Here is a 25,661-nt window from a genome sequence, read left to right as displayed (position 1 = left end):
ATGTATAGGGCGCCGTAGCCCTCTTAAGAGCTGTTTTTTAACTCTACACGTGCGTCCCGTTTAAGGCGACAGCAACACAACCAGCCTTGGATCCTTTTGACCGCGAGTTACCTTTCCTCTTCTGAAAGCGGCTGCATTGGCTGCCCCTATAAAAGCTTGGAGGAGAAAAAAAGCAGTTCTGTTAGAACCAGATACAGAGCGGCGAAGACAATAACGGTCGTGAAAAGGCGAATACAAAAGCGTCCATTTGACCTTTTTCCAATTCAAGGAATTACATTTGATGAACATTGAAGAATTGGAATTTCGCAGCATTAGGGGAAAAGGTCGGTTGTTTTTCTTTATTCGTTTTTGTTGTTTCTTTGTTAAGTTGCTCTGTGGGTGATATGCATTGTGTCATGCAACATCCTAAAGGAACTTTATTATTTGATATGTACAGAACGGATGTATATGGTTGCGCATGTTTGATTCAGTCTGTAAATCTTTTCAAAACAAAAGCGCATCTTTGCCTCGGCGCCTGTATAGTACGCGGCATTGTTCACAACAATCAACACATGATTTACAGTGTTCATCCTTAATCAAATGTATTGAATAACGTGTGCATTTATGAGGTTTTGGTAGGATGGGTAAGATGACAAACTGTGGGTAGTGTATTTGATGTCCTTTATCGCAAATTACCGTATTGTGCTTGATGAACACAGTGTATGGGCTACAGCATCTGCTGCTGTTCATTGTATGGAATAGTCTGCGCTGCGCTGAATGACCGAAAGTAACCCCTTCCTCTTGAAACAATGAAACATCCAGCATGAAGTTCTGAAAGGATTTCGATAATTATATTGCACTGATACGGTTGACATTCCATTACAATGAAAGAATGTAACGTCTTAGATTGTGAAATTATGTTTTTATTGTGAAATTATGTTTGTATTGTTTTAATAAATGTTTGTTTCTGATTCATTGATGCAGGCATGAGGTTGTAGTTAAGGAAGGAGATGTTTACCAAGCTGATTTTGCAATTGTGTTTTTTTGTCGATCCATCGTTGACCATAGCGGTTGTCATATTGTTATTCATTCGTTGTTGGGGTTTTTTCATAGCCTGTTTCATCAAAGCATTGCTTAATTTTGTTCTTAGCCTTTGTAAGATGTTCATATTCTGAATGATTTTTGCTATGTTTTGAGGTAGTTGAAAAGATAACAGGCTAAGCTTCCATTGGATAAAGAAATATGATCATCATATGGATATGGCACGAGCGAATTTTTTTTGTAAACAAGTTAAAAAAAAAAAAAAAAGTTAATCACCACATTAAAACACTAGAGGCGCGCGCAGCAATTCTGCACCAGGCAACCGCATTGATTATTTTGCAGAGAGGCTGTTTACAACTTCTAGGACAAGTGTAGTGGTTTGTTATGGTATGCGTTGAAGCTGATGGAAAAACAACCTACAATGTAACCGATATGTTCATTTGAAAATCTGTTTTTATTATGCCGGGACCTGAGGTAGACTATCATACAAATACAGCCAAATTACATATTTTGAATGTGTTTCGTCCACCCAGGCTACTGGTGAAATGTTACCTGCGTAGCCTGCTTGTCCTTCATTCGTCTCGGCTTGAGAATAGACATTCCAATTGTTTGAGAGCTTGTTTGCATCGCCATCATTTTTTCATTTAACTAGGCAAGTCAGTTAAGAACAAATTCTTATTTTCAATGACGGCCTAGAACGACTGATTTTTTTACCTTGTCAGCTCGGGGATTCGATCTTGCAACCTTTTGGTTACTATTCCAACGCTCTAGCCACTAGGCTACCAGCCTCCCCAAAATTGTTTGAATGGCAAGTGCATTTATCAGACGAAAAGGACTACATTTCAGTAGACACTCTCATCCTGAGCGACTTACAGTAGTGAGTGCAAACTTTTTCCATTGCATTCTGGTCCCCCATGGGAATCAAACCCACAACCTTGGCGTTGTATGCACCACACTCTACCAACAGAGCCTCACAGGGACCCATTCATGTCATAAAAACTCTGTTGCATCTGAAAGTATTTAATAATACAGCTGGCTATATAATTAGATAAATAGTAACTGCAATCGCCTCGTGCAATTTTAGTGATTGTTCATTTCTGTATTGCAATTGCTGGATTGAATTGAAATGTCATGTTATGAGGACATCTGGTAGTTTAGATATTAGTCTTTTTTTGTGCAATTGTGTGGGTGGCACACCTTCATTTGCCAAGTACCCAGTGACTGTTTGTAGATCCAAAAGTCCTTGTGTGTTTTTTTTTGTAACAGACACTGAATCTCTCAATCCTGGAAATGCCACCAGTGCACTAGTAAAACTGCCCCGATTGGTTAATACAGTCTAGTATCAATTGGAGATCTGATGGTTATATTTGGTTGGACTTTGACCTATGAGTGGCGAGGTGTCCAGTGGACTCAAACAGCCTGCTTCTCTGGTCTCACTGTGCTGTGTGTCTGCAGTTGGGAGCTCAAAAGCAGTAGGAAAGGTCCCCGAGTCTCACTGTGTTGTCACTGTGCTCTGCAGTTGGGAGCTGGACGGCTGTAGGATAGGTCCCCGAGTCTCACTGTGTTGTCACTGTGCTCTGCAGTTGGGAGCTGGACGGCTGTAGGATAGGTCCCTGAGGCGAGATGGCCATCTCTACTCAACTGGGCTTACTGCTGTGGAAGAACTTCACCTACAGAAGGAGACAGACAGTAAGTAGCTACTATATTTAAAAAAAAAAGTCTATCAACCCCACATAGATTCTGTGAGATAAGGGGAGCATGTCAATGAAAGTTGCTGGGGAAAAGTGGAATAATAAGCTTTAGTGGTTACAAGGTTTAGTAGAAATACAATGTGTTACTATTGTCGTTTGTGTGGTCAATTCACACAAAGAATAGCATTTTCTATTTATTGGTAAAAGGAATGAGATTGTGAAACACCACTTGAATGGACTTTATTTATCCTTTGACTCATTGAGGATGTTTAGACCATCGATGACATCAACGTAGCAGGGCGTCAATGTGGAGATGGTGACGCGTAGCATGGGGGAGTTTTTTAAGTGCTCTCTCAAGTACACATTTCCGCAAAAAGGGTTTGGATTGTGGAACATTTTAAATAACACCATCGTCTTATCATGCCATCAAACGGTTAATCCTCAAAATCTCTCAAGAGATTCTTAGAACCAGATACATTTATAGAACAGATCCCCAGCCTCCATTTGACCAATGCTCTGTGAGGATGGTGCTGGGAGGACAGCAGCTGTTGTGGACATATGTCCACCCAACCAACCCTTCTCCCTTCCCACTCCTAGTCTTAGCTAGGATAAAGATTATAATATATTTGCCAACAGCTGATAAACCCCTTAATGGCTGCCTGACACCCCCATAATGGTTTGTGGAATGACCCACTTCCATTGTAGAGCTGGATCAGTCCATTTTAAAGGGGATCCTAGATTTGAATTGTAATTGAGGAAATGTCTCATTTAGAATCAAAATGACCCATCCAACATAGTCAAGAAATTGGTAACCTGGATTGTAGACTAAAGTACACAAAGAAAGCTTAGAGGTGGGTTGTCTACTCTAGGACAGTGGTTCCCAACCTTTTTCGGTTATTGTATCACCAAGTGCATTTTGCTCTACCCTGAGTACCCCTGAACTACCCCCTCATGTGAATTTTACCAGTAAGCCTATGGTTTCATGAGTCTTCTTAAGTACCCCTGGTTGGGGAACCACTGCTCCAGGACACTGAAACATTAAATGCATTTTTTTTTTGTCAAATTTTTGTTACGTCCATGGCCACCCTACTTTGCAAACAATTTCAGGTTCAAAGATTCCTCCTTATCTGTCGTTTTGCCCCAAATAAACAACACATGATTGTATGATAGAAATCTCCAAATGGGTTGTTCTGTAGGGAGACCAGACATCCTGACTATTGCATTGGTTTCACTGTTTGAATGCTGTTTGTCCTGATGAGTTTATCAGTCGCTCATCGACCTTCTGAACTTCCCTTTCAGCTCCAGCTAATTATCGAGATAATATGGCCGCTCTTCATCTTCTTCATCCTCATATCTGTGAGGATGCATTATCCGCCCTACGAGCAACATGAGTGTAAGTAGCCCACACATACACAGAGTGCCTGAAATCACAATGTATTAGCCTGTGAAAGACGATTTTCTGTCTTATGTAAATTTGAAGGACAATAAAGCTTTTAGAAATTGAATTGAGTTGAAATGGACTCAAATCTAGCCTTGTTTATGGTGATTTATTCACTCAGTTATAATGAGGCAATTCAAGAAAAATGTTAGTGTCTCGACTGGGTAAGTAGTGACGTACTAGAGGCCTCGTGACATTTGGTCCAAATGCTGTTTCCTGTCATCATTTGTTCCCGTTTCTCATTCTTTGTAGTTAGATGAGTCAGATCACAAGATGGAGGACAACAGGATGCCAGACAGTTGTCCTTTACATCATCGGCCACTAGTGTTTATTGAGTCCAAGACTCTTTGGAAAGCAAAGCAATACAGACAAAAGATACTTCAGGGAAAGAGAGAGCTCATCATTTTTAATGGACATTACTGTTAGTATCAAAGACAGATAGTCATAACAGAACAGTGGAAGGCAGGAGATTCCCACAAGAAATGTGTCCCAATGGATTTAGTTGTTCTAGAACAATGGATAAGGGAAAACAAATAGTGGGCTGTGTGAACATATGTGGAAATGTTCCATAGACCTACTGGAAAGGAAGAAAAAATGTTTTATTGTCCAAGAAATGTCAATGCAGAGAAGAGTACATTAATGTCCTTACCTGCCATTACTCATCCCAAGCCAAGGTCTTCCTTCTATACAGTTTTCTTAAAAACATCCCACTCAGTAGGTCAATATTTGATATATTGACCCGCTGGCCTTTAAAATTCCTGTAGTACACAATAACAGCTCTGGGAACAGTTTGTTACTTACACAGATAATATATTCTCAACTTTGAGTTAGAAGCTAGAGTTAGAAGCTAAAATGGAATTGTTTATCTCGGTAAAATCAGAGAGCGAAATGAAATTGAATTGTTGCAAAATTCACCCGAAAACAATAATAAATGAATCTCCATTAAATTAACTTCCTGAATTTAAATGTATACCAGTAAGACTCAAACAACACTGGACTGTGTTGTATGTTTGTTCACATCAATACAGTAGAAGGATAGCTACTATACTTTCTATTGCCCTCCTTATCTCTATCTTGTCAATACAGGTCTCCAGTAAAGATCTTGGTTTCATCCCAATTGGCATCCTATTCCCTTTATGGTGCAGTACTTTTGACTAGGGCCCATAGGGAATAGGGTGCTGTTTGGGACGTACATACTGTATTTCACCAGGTCAGAAGGCTATACCTTTGCCCTCCTGTATAATACAGATATACACTGAGTGTACAAAACATTAGGAACAGCTGCCTAATATTGAGTTGCACCCCCTTTAAATGAATTGGGCATGGACCCTGCAAGGTGTCGAAAGCGTTCCACAGGGATCCTGGCCCAAGTCGACTCCAATGCTTCCCACAGTTGTGTCAAGTTGGCTGGATATCCTTTTGGTGGTGGACCATTCTTGATACACGTTCTTGTTGAACATGGAAATCCCAGCAGCGTTGCAGTTCTTGACACACTCAAACCAGTGCGCCTGGTACCTACCATACCCCGTTCAAAGGCACTTACATATTTTGTCTTTCCCATTCACCCTCTAAATGGCACACACACAATCCATGTCTTAATTGTCTCAAGGCTTAAAAATCATTCTATGACCTGTCTCCTCCCCTTCATATACACAGTGATTTTTAAATGAATTTAACAAGTGATATCAATAAGGGATCATAGCTTTCACCTGGATTCACCTGGGCAGTCTATGTCATGGACAAAGCAGGTGTTCAAAATGTTTTGCACACCCAGTGTAGGTTGGATAGCAGGCCAGTAGGCTAGGCTATTAAACTCAGTGTATGATACCGTAACTGTGGAATGTGAAAGAACTATTCAAGTGTTACTACAAAGGCTTGTCAGATACACACACACATTGACAAAAAGGAAAATGGGAATACTTCTGTAACATCTTGTTTAGCAGAATGGGCACGTCACCATTTTGTTGACGGTCAAACCTGTCAACTCTAGTCAACTCGGCCGTAGATAGTAATACTTGATTTCACCCATTGAACTCAACAGTTTTGACCTCAGGACTGGGTCACGCTATATACTCCTACTCTATTTGATTGCTTCACAATCTGCTGGGCTTAATAACTAACTACTGTACAGTAGCAGATAACGGTTTGCTTATAACCTCTTATGGCTCGTCACTGAAAGTGAATGTTGATCCAAAGGTTATATGAGTCATGTGGTTCACTGAGGCAATTATTCACCAAATACCCCCCCCCCCCCCCCCCCCCCCATCTCTCTTGGTCTCCGACCCAGATGCCACCCTGTTTCCCTAAATAGTGCAGTACTTTTGGCCAGAGCACTTGCGGAATAGGGTGCCATTTGGGACGCAACCTTGGCCTCTCTGTTAGACAACACAGTTCCTCAAGAGTACACAAGGAATCCGTGCCCACGCGGTGTCCCCCGTTGTACTGTGCTCTTGCTAAACCAAGATGTCCGCCTGGCTGTTATTTCGATCTTCTGAATTGAGCCAAGCTGAAATGGAGTTTCACTCAGTTCTCCTTGCTCTGCCATTGTGAAATGTTGGGTGACTGACTAAAGTACCACAATTACCCAACATAATCATTTGACTCCAGTGGCCATCTGGGCAGCTACATAGGGAGATATTGTGACATAGAGCGGTGTCGATCATTGACCTTCCCTATTTGTCCCCCTCCAGGCCATTTCCCTAACAAGGCCATGCCCTCGGCGGGCACCTTGCCCTGGGTACAAGGGATCATCTGTAACGCCAACAACCCCTGCTTCCGCCACCCCACACCAGGAGAGACCCCAGGGCTGGTGGGCAACTTCAACGATTCTATGTGAGTTCATCCCGGGAAAATTGTCCATTTAACATTTGATAGAATGATTTGATTAGTCATGTCTATGACAAACAACCAAGTAAACAATGTAAGCTAAGACATTAAAACATTGAAATAAGGGACCATGCCACAAGGAGCATTGTTCCTCTTTTCAGACCCTCAACCCCAGAGGATCAGCATGTGTGTTTTACCACCGTTGTTCCTCACATCGTCTAATCGTCTCTCTATGAAACACAGAATCTCCCGTCTGTTCATCGATGCCAAGAAGATCCTCCTCTACAGCCAGAATGACAAGAGCTTCGAGGGCTACAAAGTTCTGGTGCGGGCTCTGGGCAAACTACAGAGCAACACGGCAGGTAGGACAGGTCACAGTACATAGACCCTGAGCTACAGACTTCAAGATGCATCCCACTGGGCAACCAACTGGTTGAATCAATGTTGTTTCCACGTCATTTCAACAAAGAAATGCAATGTGAGGATGTTGAATCCACGTGGGAAACTGATTGGATTTGCAAAAAGTCATCAACGTACGGGAATTTTGTCTTTTGTCACGCAACTTTTAACTTAAATTCAACGACATGGTGACATTTTTTGTTGTTGATTTCATGTTGAGTTCACGTTAGTTGACAACTCAACCAAATGAAAACTAGGTGTTGAAATTCCATCTGTGCCCAGTGGGATGTACATGGATAACCCTTTTATTGATGCACTGTCCATAAATTTACACTGATTTATATATTTGTACGTATTGTTTAAAGTACTGTATGACATCACATTTTATGTATGTTTCTGCATGTGATGTTACTGAATCTGATCCTAAGCCTGTGCCCACCTGCGTACATAGGCCCTGAGCCATAGACGCATAGCACGCATACTGATCTGAGTTTGATTAGCCTAGTTTTTCAGTAGGTAGGTATGATCACCTATCTGTACATGCCTTATCGCTATAGATGTAGGGCACACGCTGTCGACTTGAAGCACATAGTACTGAACTTGAGACTTGTTTGATGGGGAAGTCCTCGTTTTCCTGGGGCCGTACGGTGCAGAGAGTTCAGAGCAAATGGCATGCTTAGATTTTAATGGCCTCCATGAAACCCCAAATTCCTAATGCGAAGAAAAGCAGATTACTGGCGACCGTACAGCTCCTAATCAAAGTGGGGCCGTTTGGCTCGTAATGGAGGGCAATGGGTGCAGGTTGGCAGCATAGAAATAGAGTTACTAGAATGGACGTTCTCATTCCAGTGATTGTTCTACGATTCATGAGTGAGCCAATCAAAAACGCGGTGGTCTGAGGGGCTTTGTTAGCCTGGTCCCAGATCTGCTGGGAGTTGGCTAGACGGCAAAAACAAATATGGGACCAGGCTTTGTCCCTTCTAGTAATTCGATTTCTATGGGTGGCATAGCATTGGTGTAATCAGTCCATGCCAGTCCTGGGGTGGGGAGGTTGCTGCTGGGCCAAGCAGGGGGCAGTGCCCCTGTCCTGTTCTAACTCTTTTTAAGTAGCAGGAAGACCTCCCTGGGCCCACCCATCACAACAGGATACAGATTTAAACTAACTGGCCCATCAATGTTCTGACTGCTATCTCTGTGTCTGAACTGGACCAACCCCGGGCTTGGAATGTGTCTGCATCCTGTTTGAGGATCATTATGTGCTCCGGTCTCGCCTCACGTGACTGTCCATCTCATTTTAGATGGTGAATAAGTAATCGTATTTCCAGCAGGAAAAAACAGAATACCATTGAAAATAAACTTCTGCACACTGCTCCACAGATTTAATGGATACTGTAATGTTAGATTTTGGCTCTTGCTGAGCGGCCATTTTCAGAGTGGAAAGTACATGGGGCTGTCATGACTTTGGACCAGGAAGAGGGGGAAAGATCTTTGAGGAAATCAGGTTGATGATAGTATCTTTCCCTTGCATGAGTCCTGAGGTGTCCCAGTCCCCACACCCCTACGTACATATCTGCCATACATATTACCTACCCACTGGGCAAAACGCGTTGAATTAACATTATACCAATGTCATATTTCAACGTACAACTGACATTGACCATTAATTGACTTTTTTTGGTTGAATTTCCTAACAAGGTAACATCAGCTGCTGGATGAGCCTCATGGCGCCTCATCAAGGCTAACGCTAACACCACTGTTAAACCATCAAGGCTAACGCTAACACCACTGTTAAACCATCAAGGCTAACGCTAACACCACTGTTAAACCATCAAGCTGACACATTTTAAAGATAGCAAATGAAGTCATTCATTATTACATAAAGGAGCATAAATGAACTGTGTCTGTGGTAACCATACTATCACGATTCTATATCTAACCAAAGAGTAGTTCAGAGACTAACATAGGCCTACCACTAAAAGATGAATCGCTTCAAAACAGTAGTCTTTCACATTCCCCCTCCAACTTGCATTTATCGTCTATCTACTCCTGCAGCATAACCTCTCACCTATGCTTCCTTCCAGAGGACTAGAGCCTAGTTAAAATATTACCTGAGATATTCAGGTCATGGAGACTGTGTCAAAAGCTATTGCGTAATAGCTCATTCCAGCATAATTATGTTGTATGCAAATAAAACGAGTCACGTGAACAATCTGGGCAAACGTGGAGAAATGTATCCGTGTTATAAATACCAGTTTGAATATCAGGACTTAAAAGCAACCAGTGTTAAAATTGGTTACTTCAGTGTTTAAAAGGAGTCTAGGAGCAGATCACAGCTCTGTATCGACCCGCTCTAAAATCCTTCCGCTATATAAAGCCTTACAGTGAAGTGCCGTTATGTCAAAAGGGAGAAAGTTCATGTTGGTGCTAGAATTAGTGCCTCATGTCACGAGAGAAGCACTTTAATCTTATTCATGAAATATATCCAATTTTCTCTTCTCTCACTTGGCTGTATGTTTTATATGCTAGACATCGATATGCTGCTGCTTGCATTTGTCTTTTCGGGTTTGTAACCCAGACTAGTTTTAATGTAGTGGGTTGATGTGTCAGCCAGACTGACTGACTGAAAGGTTTCCTAGGTGGGTCGTTTGTTCTTTCGAAGGTCTCTAAACTCCTCTCGGTTCTCTTCCCACTGACGCACGGGTGCACGCACGCACAATTCTCCTTCTCAAAGAGTTCTGGCTTGCCTAGTGTCCCACATTCTTTGTCCTTTTCCCCCCTGTCGGTTGGTCAAGTTCCAAATCAGTCCGACTCTCATTTCCCATTTTTGTTCTGTTGAATAACACCACAGGCAGCTTCCTTCTCTCAGGTTATTAGACTCAGTCAGTCAGGACAATCATCTTCTGTGTCCCTATATAGTGCACTACTTTTGATCAGATCCCTATGGGAAACAGGGTGGGTCGTTCGGGCCTTAGGTGACCACGACCCTCTCAGTCAGTACGTTTGTTCCACTTCTTCTATCAACCTGAAATGATCTGTAGCTAACTGTCATTTGTCACGCTTGGCAAAGGCGGCCATTTTGTTTGTCTGATTGTAGGTTGTTTGTTGAGTCAGAGAAGTTTGGGAACACGTTAAACATATGTCTCCTCATGTCTATAAAGTATTTTTCACCAGAAGGCAGAGCAAGTAGTGACAAGCCTGGATGGCAGTCTGATTCATATTGTTGTAGCCTACTTGTTATTGTTTTGGTAGGTCAAAGACACAGCATAGTAACCACCTAAGCCAAGTGCAGATAGACGGTACCTTTTGGGGCTATCCCTCTTTCTTGTATGGCTGTACTCTCACTCAGTGCTGTTGTTTGGGCACATCAGTCTCTTGTTTCCTGAAGTCAGGATGATTAGAGTTCATTACCACTCCCTGGTTATTTGCTCTGGGGTCGTCTCTATGCTCTGGGATCGTCTCTATGCTCTGGGGATGTCTCTGCAACACACACCACGTCCCCCTTGACCTGCTCCCAGGAGCCTCTGGGGCAGATGTGTTTCCTGTCTAGATCGTGTAACCAGTTGAGTTTTACCTGGAACCCAAAAGGGTTCTCCTACAGGGACAGACAGAGTTCTAGGTATAACTTGTTTCTAAGAGTATAGGGTTAGGGTTCTGATCAGGAAAAACTCCTTGGCCCTAGTTATGGGTAACACTCCCTTCTAGTAGTCCCCCCCCACCCCCCAAGGGGTAATGTGGTAATCTTAATGATTAATGAGATTAATGGTAAGATTAATGGTAATCTTTACCATGTATCCGGCAGCTACTCTTGTCACTGTGCTATCTAACGTTTAAGTAACGATATTTCCAATTCAAGCTGGGCAGGAAGGGACGGGACAGAGTGAAAAGGGGAGGAGCCCAGTACTCTAGCCCAGTATTTGGGCCAAAGTGGAACGCCCTAGAGTAACCCCAGCTGCGGAGTGCCAAGCAGCAGAGTGCTGAGCTGACTTCAACTGTTTTTTAAGCGGAGATGACTTCTCTGGAATGTTCTGACCCAGTGAACACAATAGTCCCCTGAGCAGGGTAGACTGTGTCCATGATATGTCTCCCCCTCACTGTATCACTCCATTCTGTCCATGCCAGTATATTAGTATAATATGTCTATTATACCATATTATTGAGGACTTTACAGTTTTCACCCAAGTAACCAAGTATTTGGAGTTTCCCCAGATAATAGACTATAATTTCTCTATTCAAGATGATGAGTTTCGACGCTAAATCACAATTCTATCCATTAAAACATATTTCTGTCTTTTTAAATAGATCTGTTTCTAATCATGCAGCACAGTGTTCCTAGGCAGTCTGTTGAATGTGCATTGCATCATCCCATACCAGGTTTCAAGCTGAAGGACTTTCTCCGTGATAAGGAGACCTTATCGTCGTTCCTGCATCGCAACGCCTCCCTATCCCATCATGCCGTCCAGCAGATTGTAGAGGCTGACCTCAACCTAGAGAAGGTAAACATATTGACTGTGTGTGAAGAGGAAAGAGAAGGCCTATCTTTCTGTTTGTCACCACATCGAGTACCTTTTAAAAGGCAGTCATACATGCCATGACCTTGGTTTGCTGGTATCTGACGCACCGTAACTATATATACCGCGAGACGGCTAAACTCGTAACACCGTGTAATGAAAGGGGGATGGTGTTGGGGAGAGAACCAAGTCTGTGGCGCATGTCATCCTCTTTCTCAGGGAAAATAATTAAGCTCAGTTTCATCACTGTCTGTATTTGGAGGGCAGTATTCACATGATTTTGCTCACCCCTCCATCTCTCCTCCATCTTCTGTCTGCCTCACAGTGAGCATGTGCGGAGAGGGGCTCTAACGCATGCGGTGGATCTATTAACCGTATCCCACCCCCACTGTAGCTGTTTTATTACCCATCAGCCCCCTCTCTCTCTGCCCTTTTTCCACAGACAGTCTCCCCATGCATGACTGAAAAGCTGCACAGTGCAAATTTTTCATATGTTTTGTTGTTGACCATGTTGTGCGATAGCTATGGCCATGTGGACATGTAGAATAATGAAATTTGATTTTATTTATGGGTCATTCCGCAAGCAAATATCTTCCTGGAATAGAATTTAAAAATATTGGGTTTCCAGAGTGTTTCTGATAGGTTAGAAATAACGTTCCCCAAACATCTTTGTTTGAGTCATAGGAACATTCTAGAACAGTTTGGTAATGCCTCTAGAGGCAGTAAAACTACGAGCAGTGACATGACAACAGCTTTCCTGTGATGATATAGGATTCAAAACATATTTGCAAAATCATTCCTGACTTGGCATTCATTGTGAAAGTTGTTACAGTTAAAACATGAAATCACAATTCTCCCCGACATCCTCGCAACACATTTTTGTTGTTGTTTCTCGACTGCGAGAACTTGATCCCTGAAATATAATTGCATGTTATCTACCAGGTCCTGATTGGAGGTTTCGGCGTCCATCTTAGAGATATGTGTAACACCACTTCCCTGGAGGAGTTTGTGACCATCTCCGACAAGAATGTGTCACGGCTCACTCAAGACATCATCTGCAAGGCCTCCCCTGATTGGCTGAACAAGGCCCAGGACCACTTCCTGTCCAACCTGGACTTCCTGAAACCCATACGGGTAAGAAACACTTAAAATACTAACACTTTTTAAAACTTAATACTGAACACTTTAACACCGGGGGCTTTAACACTGAACACTTTAACACTGGGGGCTTTAACAGTGTACGCCTAATAACACAATGCTATAGACCTAGCTAATCTTAGTTTGTTCAATGAATGTATTATTAAATGATTGATCAGTCAGACAAACTGAATAGGCTATTCCCTTTGCACTCACTTTCACACACACTTTATGACGGGGTGATGTAGCCTGCTGACACCAAACCTTCTTTCTTCTGATAAAGAGAACATCATGTTCCCTGATATGATTACCGTTTAGTGGCAGGACTTATCAATCCCTATTTCTGTACAAGATTTCTGTTCTTATCTCATAAGAACAGAAATCCCGTTCCTGTCACAAAACATTAGCTTGACAATGAATGCGTCCCTTGTCTCTTTGTCGTAATGGGGGTTGGAGAGGCTGTGAACCCTGTTGTGGCAGGTGTCTGAATATAGACTTTTGGCACTGACACACACACACACACTTACACACACACTTACACACACACTTACACACACACACACACACACACACACACACACACACACACACACACACACACACACACACACACACACACACACACACACACACACACACACACACACACACACACACACACACACACACACAGAGAGAGAGAGAGAAAATACAGTTAGTTCATTTTCAACAATACAGTGAATAGAATCACTCTACACTTCAGATGACCGTCACACTTGGAAACAGATGAAAGAGTGATCCATTTTAGCTGACCCAGTTTTGTTAGCTTAGTCAGAACTCTCAGTCCGGTGTTGGGACAAGCTTCTGGAAGGTGCCCAAGTGTACAGAACAGTCTGCCAATGCAAACGCTGTCGCAATGGTCAACTAACATGGGAGGAAATGTCATAAATAGTTGTTGAAATATTGTACAGCTGAATCAGCTGTAATTTCAAACGGGTGTAAAAGCAATACTATTTGTTCTGAAAAAGACCAATAGGTTTCCCTCCGTAACAAAACAGATCAGGGATATTAGACTATGTTTTGAATAAATAACCCCTGTTCTGAATACAGTATAAAGTAACCGACTGCTCTTGCGTACTGATATAGGCCCTGATCCAATATCCACATCATACCACTATACATCAAATTAAGCCTTGCATTAGGCTTGCATTCTAAGTGGTACACTAATATGGACAATGGAACACAGCAATATTGAACCTATAAGGAAAGCTGACCCCAGATTTGTACTTAGTGGCTAAGGTGCGCTGAAATGGTACACTTTTCCCTATGTAATGCACTGTATAAGGAATCAGGTTCCATTTCAGAACCACCTTAGCAACTAAGTACAAGTCTTGGGTCAGCTGTGTGTGCAGCAGCTCACATTTCAGCAGCCCTCTTGTGACAGTCAATAACAGATGAGGTTGAACAGGGACTCCTCTCTGAAGTGTCCCTAGAGAGTGTTTGTTCTCATGTCTTTTATCCCCCCTGCCCCCTCCCTTTTCTCCCTCATCCTCCTCCCCCACAACAGAAGGACGTGAAGTCCGACCCTGAGGTCGTCCAGAAGGTATCCGCGGCAACCGACGGTCTGCTAGAGAGCTTGGGAGCGCTGGCTGTAGAGGTAGGTGCTGTCTGTCAGGCACACACACACACACACACACACACACACACACACACACACACACACACACACACACACACACACACACACACACACACACACACACACACACACACACAAACTTACATGTATGTTTCGACGTACATTTCACAAAATGACCGCCTCAAATGGCTATAACCTTGTCATTTTGTACACAAGGGAAGTCTTTCACAACAAATAGACTGTTTAGTGTCAGCAGTCCAGTTGGTACCAGTCCAGGTCAGGACATGGCCGGGCGCATGCACGCTGACACGGTCGCCAGTTGTACGGCGTTTCCTCCGACACATTGGTGCGGCTGGCTTCCGGGTTAAGCGAGCAGTGTGTCAAGAGGCAGTGCGGCTTGGCAGGGTCGTGTTTTGGAGGACGCATGGCTCTTGAATCTCGCCTCTCCCGAATCCGTACGGGAGTTGCAGCGGTGGTACAAGACTGTAACTACCAATTGGATATCACGAAATTGGGGAGAAAAGGGGGTAAAATTACCCCCAAAGAATCAAAGGGGAAAAAATCAAAGGAATGTCCACAAAAGTACATGGCTGGGAAACGCTAAGAGACTTAGCGGGATGTGCTAGGGGAACAAACAACAATAGATCACCTAGTCATGAGACTCTCTGCCCCCCTGCCCCCTCTTCTCAATCTCTCTCCCTTCCACCTCCCCTCTCTCCAGCCACAGTACTGCTGAGTTGGCGGAACATAAGGAAGCCGTCAGCTGTGGGAAAGAGAGGTCGTTCCCACTGATGTGATTAGCACACACACTCTGGCAGAACTGTATGTCGCTGTATATCCATCTGGCATACTGTATGTCAGAGGAAATCCATGGACAGAGACAAAGAAATGTCCCTTAAACTAATGATTGAATGATCTCCCTACTCAACAAGTCAAACAAGCAGCAATGTTACAAGACAAGAGAAGCTATCGGTATGAATGTCTCAAAAACTGAAAAATACACCTTTTCCCACCCTTATTTTACCTCAACCACAGCTTTTTGCCGTTAGCTGCTTATGTTCCCTGGTGTGAGAGGGAAGACGCGTAGTTAGCCTTGTAGCGGGCTAGCGGTGAGCTGCCTCGGCTCTGAGACATAACCTCTAGTAACCTCTCTTCAGGCTGGAGGTGCGGGGGGGTTGCAACAGAACGCTGCCTTCCTCAAATGACTCGGCCTGTTTGCATGCTATATGTCTGGCCCGCGGGCGTGAGGCAGAGAGACAGGCACAGACAGAAAGAGAAAGAGCGAGGCCTTTCCTCTGCCAAGGTTCTCACTGTATACGGAGAGCTCTACTTGAGGTGGAGAGGAGAGAAATCATCCCTCCCTCCCATCTCCTCCCACTGGCTGCACTGTTCTTTCTTTCTTTGTGTGTTTTTGGACGGCGCTGAGGAAGCATGTGACTTGCTGAGGTGGCTCCCGGATCTCAGAGTTCGCTGAAATGTCTTTGTTATGAGAAACTTGACTGTCAATGATCACGACATTCTAAGTGATTACACCGTTCTAAACAATTACAAACATTCTAAGTGATTACACCGTTCTAAACGATTACAAACATTCTACGTGATTACACCGTTCTAAACAATTACAAACATTCTAAGTGATTACACCGTTCTAAACGATTACACCATTCTACGTGATTACACCGTTCTAAATGATTACACCATTCTAAGTGATTACACCGTTCTAAACGATTACACCATTCTAAGTGATTACACCGTTCTATACGATTACACCATTCTACGTGATTACACCGTTCTAAACGATTACACCATTCTAAGTGATTACACCATTCTAAACGATTACACCGTTTTAAACTATTACAAACATTCTAAGTGATTACACCGTTCTAAACGATTACAAACATTCTAAATGATAAGAATGTATTGTCATCTTTGTCAAAAAGGACATCTCTAGAAAACTAGAGTTGTTAATTAAAGGATCAGTGTCAATAAAGATATGTTAAGTGTCGGAGGGTCTCAAGTCGTCTCCTTGTGGCAGGAAACTACTAGAACTGTGCAACAATATCCAGTCTGTTTCATTTCATCACGTATCACATGATATTATCGAACAGGGTTGGATAATAAAACCAATATATATTTATAGTTCCAGAAAGATGCCGAGTTATAATTACTGACCTACCTATTCTCAGTCTCAAATGACAAAAGACCTTGTCATGCATAGGTGCGTTAGTTTTAGCTCCGTCCACCGTCCTCAACGTGTTTTTCTAAGATAACCAGCCGCTTGTGCGGTGAGTCCACTGTGGCTCCTTTTATTAGAAAAATGACAGAGTAACCTTTCTCGCCATTGTGCAAACACTGATACACGCACCCATGCACAGAGCCGGTCTCACTCTCAAGCACACAGGTCAGCCTGGTTTTCCCAACATCACTTTCACACCTAAAGACCCAGATTAGCTAAATACTCAATCACAAGGGGACCATGGCGCTCTCCCGGAAGTTTGGTTAGTGCGCATAACCTGGGAATTCAGATAAGCAAAAAGGTCCGCACTGAAAAAAAGTTGAACTCTCATAGAAGTTGTTAAGTTTTTTTTTAGAGGCTTAAATGTTTGTGGATTGTCAGCATTTCTGACCTAGAGTGCACAGTGAACCCATTGTTATTCTAATTTATTACCGGACACAGAATTCTCACAAGTAGTGTTGACTTGAGGAGAATAAGGATTTGAGTATTTAAAATGTTTTTAAAAAATCCTTTATTGAAAATATGGGAGGGGGATTGCACAATAGACCACACAAGCCACATGTTTTCAACGTTTTCAGGCTACCATGAGTGTATTGAGTGTATGTGACAAGAACAGTTGCTATATATGTCCCAGGCTGTTAGGCAGGCAGTTAGGACAAGTGTTTTTAACCTTATGTCTAACAAAGTCTGTTTCCCAAATGGCACCCTATTTCCTAATAGTGCACTACTTTTGACCAGGGCCCGTTGCAGCCAAAGGCTCCTATCTGGAATAGCTTTCATTAACTCTCTGTACTCACACCAACTGAGTGTTGTTGTAAACATGTCTCAACATGTCTTCGGCACATGTTGTAATCATGTGTTGACATGACACATATTACTGTACTCTGAAAATACTTTAATTTACGCGTACACAAAACACAGTAGAACACAATACACAAATACAAGAGTAAACATTCTAATAAATAGGTACTAGACAAATGCATCAAATAACAAAATCCTGAATAATATGATTCAGAAGATTCAATAGATTCAATATTCAATAGTTTCTTAAACGTACATATTCCTCTCCTCTTCCCCTAGCTGGCCAGTATGAAGAGTTGGAAGGAGATGCGTAACGAGATCCTTTACCTGACAGCCAACGCCACAGGCTCCCCCAGCCACATGTACCAGGCCGTGTCCCGTATCGTCTGTGGCCACCCCGAGGGCGGCGGACTGAAGATCAAGTCGCTCAACTGGTACGAGGACAACAACTACAAGGCCCTGTTCGGTAACCATGGCGGCAACGGCAGCGACGACGAACCCGTGTCCGCCTACGACAACACCTCAAGTCAGTCCTTGGTCAACTCCTTGCTCTAAAATTCATTAATAGTTTTTACTTATATCAAATGTGGATCAATTTGTTTATAATTTTATAGTAAAAAAGGAATCTCCACACACTTCAATGATGCAATTTCAGTTTGTAATTTTTGGTAAAGCTTTTAACAGTTTTGGGGGGGGGGATACAGGCTGTATGGACACCAGTGTATTCCTCCCTGGTGTTATAACAGAGATAGCTACCATAACCCTCTTCAAAGTGTATAGGCTACTGAATACTCTGCCTACGGTGGTGTGATACTAACCTGTGTCCATCTGTCCTCCACCCCTCAGCTCCGTACTGTAACAGCATGATGAGGAGTCTGGAAGCTAGCCCCATCTCCAGGATGATCTGGAGGGCCCTGAAGCCTCTCCTCATGGGAAAGATCCTGTACACCCCCGACACTCCCGCCACACAGAGGATCATACACGAGGTGAGAGACTCTAACTGAAGGAACACCAAAGAAGCCTGCGTGAAAAGGAACCTACACAAGTGTTTCTCCACTAACTCGGCATTCAAGTTTATTTTATTTTATTTTTTATTTTTATTTTTATCAAGTTTTGATGCCAGGCAGCCATTCTAACCATCTCCCTCCCTTCTATCTCTCTCTTTCTCTCTCTCTCTCTCTCTCTCTCTCTCTCTCTCTCTCTCTCTCTCTCTCTCTCTCTCTCTCTCTCTCTCTCTCTCTCTCTCTCTCTCTCTCTCTCTCTCTCTCTCTCTCTCTCTCTCTCCGATAACGCTCTCTCCTATCTCTCTCTCTCTTTCTCCCCACCCCCCGCCCAGATGAACAAGACGTTCCAGGAGCTGGGTATCCTGAGGGACCTGGGTGGGATGTGGGAGGAGATGAGGCCTAAAGTCTGGACCTTCATGGAGAGCAGTGAGGAGATGAACCTGGTTCGGGTGAGTTTCTACTCTCTCACCTGATCTCATGGTATTTACAGTTGTACCTACAGTATACAGTAGCTACAGATCGGTTGTCATGATACCAACAGCATCGGGCACTGTAGAAGAACACGTCAAACTGAAAATAAGGTTCCGCGTATAGGTTTAGTGTCGATAGGGTTTGAGTCTGCTAAGGTTATCATGGTTCCTATTAGCCTAAAAGAATGCTAAGATCTTTTAGATTTACCCAGAGCGACTTAGTTAGTGCGTTGATCTTAAGATGGCTAGGTGGGACGACCACATATCACAGTCATGGTAGTAGCTATCAGCAAAGTAGCTATCAGCAAAGTCAGAGCTATGAAGGGGGGGAAATATTTGAAGTGAAAGCACTTTGAAGCGAAAGAATCCCCAGACAGTCCAAGCAATACATCATTTGCTGTGTGGTTTAGTATTATTTATTGACAAGATGTTGTTAAAGATTTCCATCATCGTAACTAACGTGGTCTACGGTGTCCCTTACGGAAAAAAATATTACAGTCAGAGTGCAGTATAACTGCAGTATGCTGCAAATACTACGTCCAAAATAAACTGCAGTAATTTTGCTGTGTAACTGCAGTTAGAGTGCAGTATATTCTACAATTGCTGTGTTCAAAATACCACAGCAACTGCAGTTACTGCACTTTTACTGCAGTTTCAGAACTTTCCTATTTTTAAGCAACAGGTTAGAAAAGAGGGGACAGTGTTTTCGGTGTACACACATTAGGTTGATCGTTTTGAGAATCAGACATGCAGTTGGAAGGGAAAAACAACGACGATATTACATTATCTGAGTCATGTTAATTTAAGGTAACTGTAGGAGACAGGATCTTTCCGTTTCTTACGAGGTAGCTACCTAACATGGCTCCTCCTCATGCTGTTAGAAAAGCCATGTTCCTACCGGCAATGTATATCACCGGTCCCATAGTGCCTCACAGTGGTCGAAAATATATGACAAAAATGAACTCCCAGAGGCGTTTTCTCCATAGCAATTCATCTTGTGGTATTTTTAGTGGCTTCCAGTTAATGTGGCCATTAACCACAAAGGCTTGAAATTGACTTATCATTACATAGTACTTTGTGGTGGGAGTGGTATTGATGGGAGACCTCTGATAATAGATACAGGCTAATGGATAGGATGGATGAAGGACATGAAGGGAACAGAAAACAAACAGTCTAAATTTACAGTTTAGACCATACATTGTCTTTGTATTATTCTCTTTATATGTATTTCCATATATATATATATCTATATATATATATATTATTAGTCTTTAAAAAAAATTAACTGGTGGAAATGCTTATGAGAGAGCTCCACACTACACAAATAATTATAGGCAACCAATACGGCATCTATATCGGAATCTATATCTATCTGTTACCTCATTCCTGTTTAGACACTGCTTCAGAACAACGCCAGCGCCCGCTTCTTTAACGACCGTCTGGCTGGCACAGAGTGGAAGGTGGAGGACGTGTCCCGCTTCCTGACCAAGGCCGCGGAGGACAAACGTCCCGCCGGCTCGGCCTACACCTGGAGAGAGGTGTTCAACGAGACCGACGACGCTATCAAGACCATCTCCCGCTTTATGGAGGTGCGTGTGTTGAGCTGTTCTCAAAGACCGTTATACACTTAGATGACACGAATAAGAAAATTGCATACCGTAGGTGGAATTGGCCAACATTCTATAGTCTACACTCCTATCTAATTCTGTCAGCTCAGTTCAAGGTAAAGGGACATAAGATGATAAATAAGCCCCTGGTTAGTTTCTGTTAACGCTGAACTCCCAATAGATTGCGTGGTCATTCTAAGCCTTCGGTTCCCTGGGAACATCACAGTTACCATGCCTTTGTAAATCGGATCAATTTAACACAGTTTAGACTTTGGGCCAGTTTGTCAGTGTCTTACGTAACCCTGCTTTCTGTAGCTAAATGCTGATCGATTTTATTGGCTTCAATGAAAGGGTAAATGTTGTTGCCATGCCAGGTTAAACGCAATTAGACAAGCTAATTATTTTCCATTCCAGATAATTATAGTTGACACATACTGGCTGAAAATAGTTACGGGGGTCCAAATAGGTCTTGGCTGGGTGACGCTGGTCCCTTCAAAGTATGGGAGTCTTGAAAAGCTGGAGGCCTTCAACAGTCATGCTGGCTTATGCGTTTTGCATGGTATTTGTGTCTCCTATAACACAATCATTATGCGGTATTAGTGCTGCTTCTCACTTAAACACATTTCTACCTTGCCAATGGCCATTTAAATAAGCTTTTCAATGTGCATTTGTCAAAATGAGAAACAAATTCAAAATTGTCATTTATTTGTACAAGTCAATGGAAATCAAGCGAGTAGTTATTAGCCTGACAACCCTTCTTGTATCCCTCCGCAGTGTGTCAAAAGCCTGACAACCCTTCTTGTATCCCTCCGCAGTGTGTGAACCTGGATAAACTAGAGCCAGTGGCCAATGAGGAAAGACTGGTCAACAAATCCATGGGTCTCCTAGACAACCAGAAGTTCTGGGCTGGGATAGTGTTTCCGGACATCGCCCGTAGCAACAGTTCTGACCTGCCGGGTAACGTCAACTACAAGATCCGCATGGACATCGACAACGTGGAGCGCACCAACAAGATCAAGGACGGGTAAGATACATGACATAACAAAAATGTTCCTACGAAAACTCTGGCTGGCCAAATCAAATTGGCTTGCAGGTTGTATTTGGCCCGTGGGCCGCCGGTTACCAACCCCTGCTGTGGGCTGTAATATATGTTATCCTTTTACTTATTCTAGTTATTGAAAGAGTCCAGTATGTTGTAATAATGTATTAGACGCGAATCCTGAATATAGAGTATATGAACATGTCTTCCTTACTTTCTACCCTTGTCTCTCTGTAGTTACTGGGACCCTGGTCCCCGGGCGGATCCCTTTGAGGACCTGCGCTACATCTGGGGTGGTTTCTCCTACCTGCAGGACGTTATTGAACAGGGCATCATCAGGGCAGTGACGGGCAGTAAAGAGAAGACTGGAGTTTACATCCAACAGATGCCTTACCCCTGCTACGTAGACGATATGTAAGTAGCGTTGTGGAGACTTGGAGAGGCACTGTTTTGTTTCGCCAGGATGAAATATTGTAGTGTATATGTGTATAACACAATATAAAATCATGCCGTAGCACAGCATTGCACAGCACAGCAGAGCAGAGCACAGGATAAGACAGCAGAGCATAGGACGGCAGAGCAGAGGCAACAAGCTCCGATTAGTTGTTAACACTGCCTGCAAAAGTACGGTGTATCTTTAATCATTTTCATGATTTCCTGACTTCTCCGTGCTCCCTCCTCTCCAGGTTCCTGCGGGTGATGAGTCGCTCCATGCCTCTCTTCATGACCCTGGCTTGGATGTACTCTGTGGCCCTCATCATCAAGGGCGTGGTCTATGAGAAGGAGGCACGGCTCAAAGAGACCATGAGGATCATGGGATTGGACAACGGCATTCTGTGGCTCAGCTGGTTCATCAGCAGCCTCATCCCCCTGCTCATCTCCGCCTCGCTGCTGGTGGTCATACTCAAGGTGTGTGTGGAAGCGGACACACACACACACACGCATGCACAGAACGCACAGAACCCTTACGCAATCACATACACACACAATTCACCGTGTTTCATAATCTCATCCGTCTCCTCTCGTCCAATCAGATGGGGAACCTGCTTCCCTACAGCGACCCTTGCGTGGTCTTCCTGTTCCTGGCTTCCTTTGCTGTGGTAACCATCATGCAGTGCTTCCTCATCAGTACCATCTTCTCCCGTGCCAACCTGGCGGCGGCCTGCGGGGGAATCATCTACTTCACCCTCTATCTGCCCTACGTCCTCTGTGTGGCCTGGCAGGACTACGTGGGTTTCGGGGCTAAAGTCATTGTGGTGAGTTCAGATCGCTAATACACTCTTTTGTTGTCGTGGTAATGTTGGAATGGGGATTGTAATGGAGGTGGGTTTGTGAAACCCTCTCACGTGATGACGAGCTACCTTGCCCGAGACCTGAAGACTGTTCAAATCAATTTTTGTTTGTTCTTTGTCATGAACATAGTCCTCTTTTCTAACTTGTGTTCTATTCTCCCGTCTTTCTCCAGAGCCTGTTGTCCCCGGTGGCGTTTGGGTTCGGCTGTGAGTACTTTGCCCTGTTTGAGGAGCAGGGAGTGGGTATCCAGTGGTCCAACCTGTTGTCCAGCCCCTTGGAAGAGGACAGCTACTCCCTCACCACCTCCATCTGTCTCATGCTGTTTGACTCCTTCCTCTACGGGGTCATGACCTGGTACATCGAGGCTGTCTTCCCTGGTAAGCAGCAGCCAGAGGAAGTCATGTCATTTGATGAACCTGTATTGTTTTTGAATGTGTTCCCAAGCATACCTACACACATTTTCTTATGTCTACCAACAGTATTAGGCAAATAAAATAGACCAGACAATAAATGTCATATTATGAAACGTCATATTATATTGTACATAAAGGAGTGTGTATTTGTACTCATCGTGTATGATGCCTGGTATGCCCCTCTAGGCCAGTATGGGATCCCCAGACCCTGGTACTTTCCCTTCACCAAGTCCTACTGGTGTGGAGAGAAACAAGGGAAGAATATACAAGAAAGAAAGGAAGGAAATTCAGAAGGTAGATTTAAAAAAGAAAACGGCTTACCGCTTTATTGATGGATTTAACACTTAAAAAATAAAACAAATTTCTAAATGATTGGGTGATTTTGATTTGAGATATTTCAGATGCTAATTTTGCCTTGTTTCGTCCTCAGCTGTGTGCATCGAAGAGGAGCCGTCTCACATCGAGCCTGGTGTTTACATCAAGAACCTAGTGAAGGTGTATAGCCATGGCAACAAGCTGGCTGTAGACGGGTTGACCCTGGGTTTCTACGAGGGGCAGATCACCTCTTTCCTGGGGCACAACGGAGCCGGCAAGACCACCACCATGTAAGGCCTAGGATCAAAGACCTTAATCTTGAGGGGCGTTTCTTTAAAACCCGCATCCAATCCCCTCGATCCCTTACATAACTAGACCAATCATATGCTTCGATCCCGACAGCTCCTGTCACATAGCTGTGGCAGGACAGCTTATGGGGTTTATACACCTTTTATCAATCTAGAAATTTTAAACAACTTAAATGAATTTGTGTGTAAGGGCAATCTTTTGTTTGGATCGTAATTAGTGTTGGGACAGATACAATTAAAACACGTTGAAAATACAGCAGTCCGATGCAATATGAGTACATGGGAAATGTGTGAAACTAAACCGTGTTGAGTTAAATTGTGTTAATTGACAGGTATGGTTGTGTGTTCTCCCTGGCTCTGATAGGTCCATCCTGACGGGTCTGTTCCCGCCCACCTCTGGCACCGCCTACATCCTGGGCAAGGACATCCGCTCGGAGCTCAGCGCCATCCGACAGAACCTGGGTGTCTGCCCGCAACACAACGTTCTCTTCAGCATGTAAGTCATTACTACTGTACTATGACTGTAATATATACTCACTGGGGTTGCCAGTTTTAGTACTTTACTAGTTCAAGTAAAACAAAATGACTAGTAGTTCTAACTCAAGTTTTCAAGTTAATTCGCATAATACGATTGCAGCTGTTTGTTTATGACTGGCTGTATCTGTTTTTTTCTTCCCTCGTATCTTCCTCCTTTTCCTCCTCTTCCTCCTCCTCCTCCTCTGTCCCAGGCTGACGGTGGAGGAGCACATCTGGTTCTATGCCCGTCTGAAGGGTCTGTCTGAGGAGAAGGTGAAGGCTGAGATGGAGCAGATCATCAACGACATCGGCCTGCCTCACAAACGCCAGTGTCGTAGCAACACGCTGTCCGGTAAGTGGCTCTCCTTCCTGTCGATATAACAACTATATCAGCTATTGTTAAAAATAGTAGTATTGCTGAGAATAATTTACATTTTGACCCTGATTTCTTGAGTTGACCTTGACGTTTGTTTTTGTCTCAGGGGGCATGCAGAGGAAACTGTCAGTGGCGCTGGCTTTCGTTGGAGGGTCAAAGGTCGTGATCCTGGATGAACCCACTGCTGGAGTCGACCCCTACGCACGCCGGGGAATTTGGGACCTGCTTCTGAAGTATCGTGCCGGTAACGAACTCTACATATAATTTTTACTATTTCTCCTATGCTGGAGGAGTGAGACTGTCATTATGCAAACAATTGCTCTGAAATTGTTTGCATAATGGAAACCAGGCAAATGATTGTGTAAATAGGCTAACGGCTAGCTTTATATCCAATCTAATGTCCTCTTGGTTCTAACACCCTCTCCTCTCTCTCTCCCTCTCCCTCTCCCTCACCCCCTCTCGCTCTCCCTCTCTCTCTCTCTCTCTCTCTCTATCTCTCTCTCTCCCTCTCTCCCTCACCCCCTCTCGCTCTCCCTCTCCCTCCCTCTCTATCTCTCTCTCTCTCGCTCTCCCTCTCGCTCTCGCTCTCCCTCTCTCTCTCGCTCTCCCTCTCTCTCTCTCTCTCTCTCTCTCTCTCTCTCTCTCT

At 43.6% G+C, this 25,661-nt stretch overlaps 1 protein-coding gene across 6 annotated transcripts in view; it reads left to right on the top strand.

Annotated features, from left to right (window-relative positions):
- Positions 1-200: 200 nt before the first annotated feature.
- LOC120034926 (phospholipid-transporting ATPase ABCA1-like) overlaps positions 201-25,661 on the top strand; it is a 40,658-nt gene continuing 15,197 nt past the window's right edge. For 3 of the 6 annotated variants that reach the window (XM_038981627.1, XM_038981626.1, XM_038981624.1), the window contains exons 1-21: positions 2,462-2,709; positions 4,011-4,104; positions 6,840-6,981; positions 7,219-7,337; positions 11,746-11,867; positions 12,825-13,016; positions 14,566-14,655; positions 17,954-18,200; positions 18,521-18,660; positions 19,011-19,127; positions 20,543-20,737; positions 21,571-21,779; positions 22,032-22,208; positions 22,481-22,703; positions 22,829-23,050; positions 23,260-23,464; positions 23,687-23,794; positions 23,931-24,105; positions 24,488-24,619; positions 24,852-24,991; positions 25,122-25,259. In XM_038981627.1, the coding sequence (XP_038837555.1) occupies positions 2,644-2,709; positions 4,011-4,104; positions 6,840-6,981; positions 7,219-7,337; positions 11,746-11,867; positions 12,825-13,016; positions 14,566-14,655; positions 17,954-18,200; positions 18,521-18,660; positions 19,011-19,127; positions 20,543-20,737; positions 21,571-21,779; positions 22,032-22,208; positions 22,481-22,703; positions 22,829-23,050; positions 23,260-23,464; positions 23,687-23,794; positions 23,931-24,105; positions 24,488-24,619; positions 24,852-24,991; positions 25,122-25,259 (3,253 nt within the window). In that variant the 5' untranslated portion in view covers positions 2,462-2,643. Of the gene's footprint in view, positions 324-2,461; positions 2,710-4,010; positions 4,105-6,839; positions 6,982-7,218; positions 7,338-11,745; positions 11,868-12,824; positions 13,017-14,565; positions 14,656-17,953; positions 18,201-18,520; positions 18,661-19,010; positions 19,128-20,542; positions 20,738-21,570; positions 21,780-22,031; positions 22,209-22,480; positions 22,704-22,828; positions 23,051-23,259; positions 23,465-23,686; positions 23,795-23,930; positions 24,106-24,487; positions 24,620-24,851; positions 24,992-25,121; positions 25,260-25,661 lie in introns of those variants that run through there. The other 3 variants (XM_038981621.1, XM_038981622.1, XM_038981623.1) reach the window with 3 other exon arrangements.

The sequence above is a fragment of the Salvelinus namaycush genome, chromosome 42, assembly GCF_016432855.1.
Source record: "Salvelinus namaycush isolate Seneca chromosome 42, SaNama_1.0, whole genome shotgun sequence".
NCBI classification, from domain to species: Eukaryota; Metazoa; Chordata; class Actinopteri; order Salmoniformes; family Salmonidae; genus Salvelinus; species Salvelinus namaycush.
This window is presented reverse-complemented; position numbering and strand designations above follow the sequence as displayed.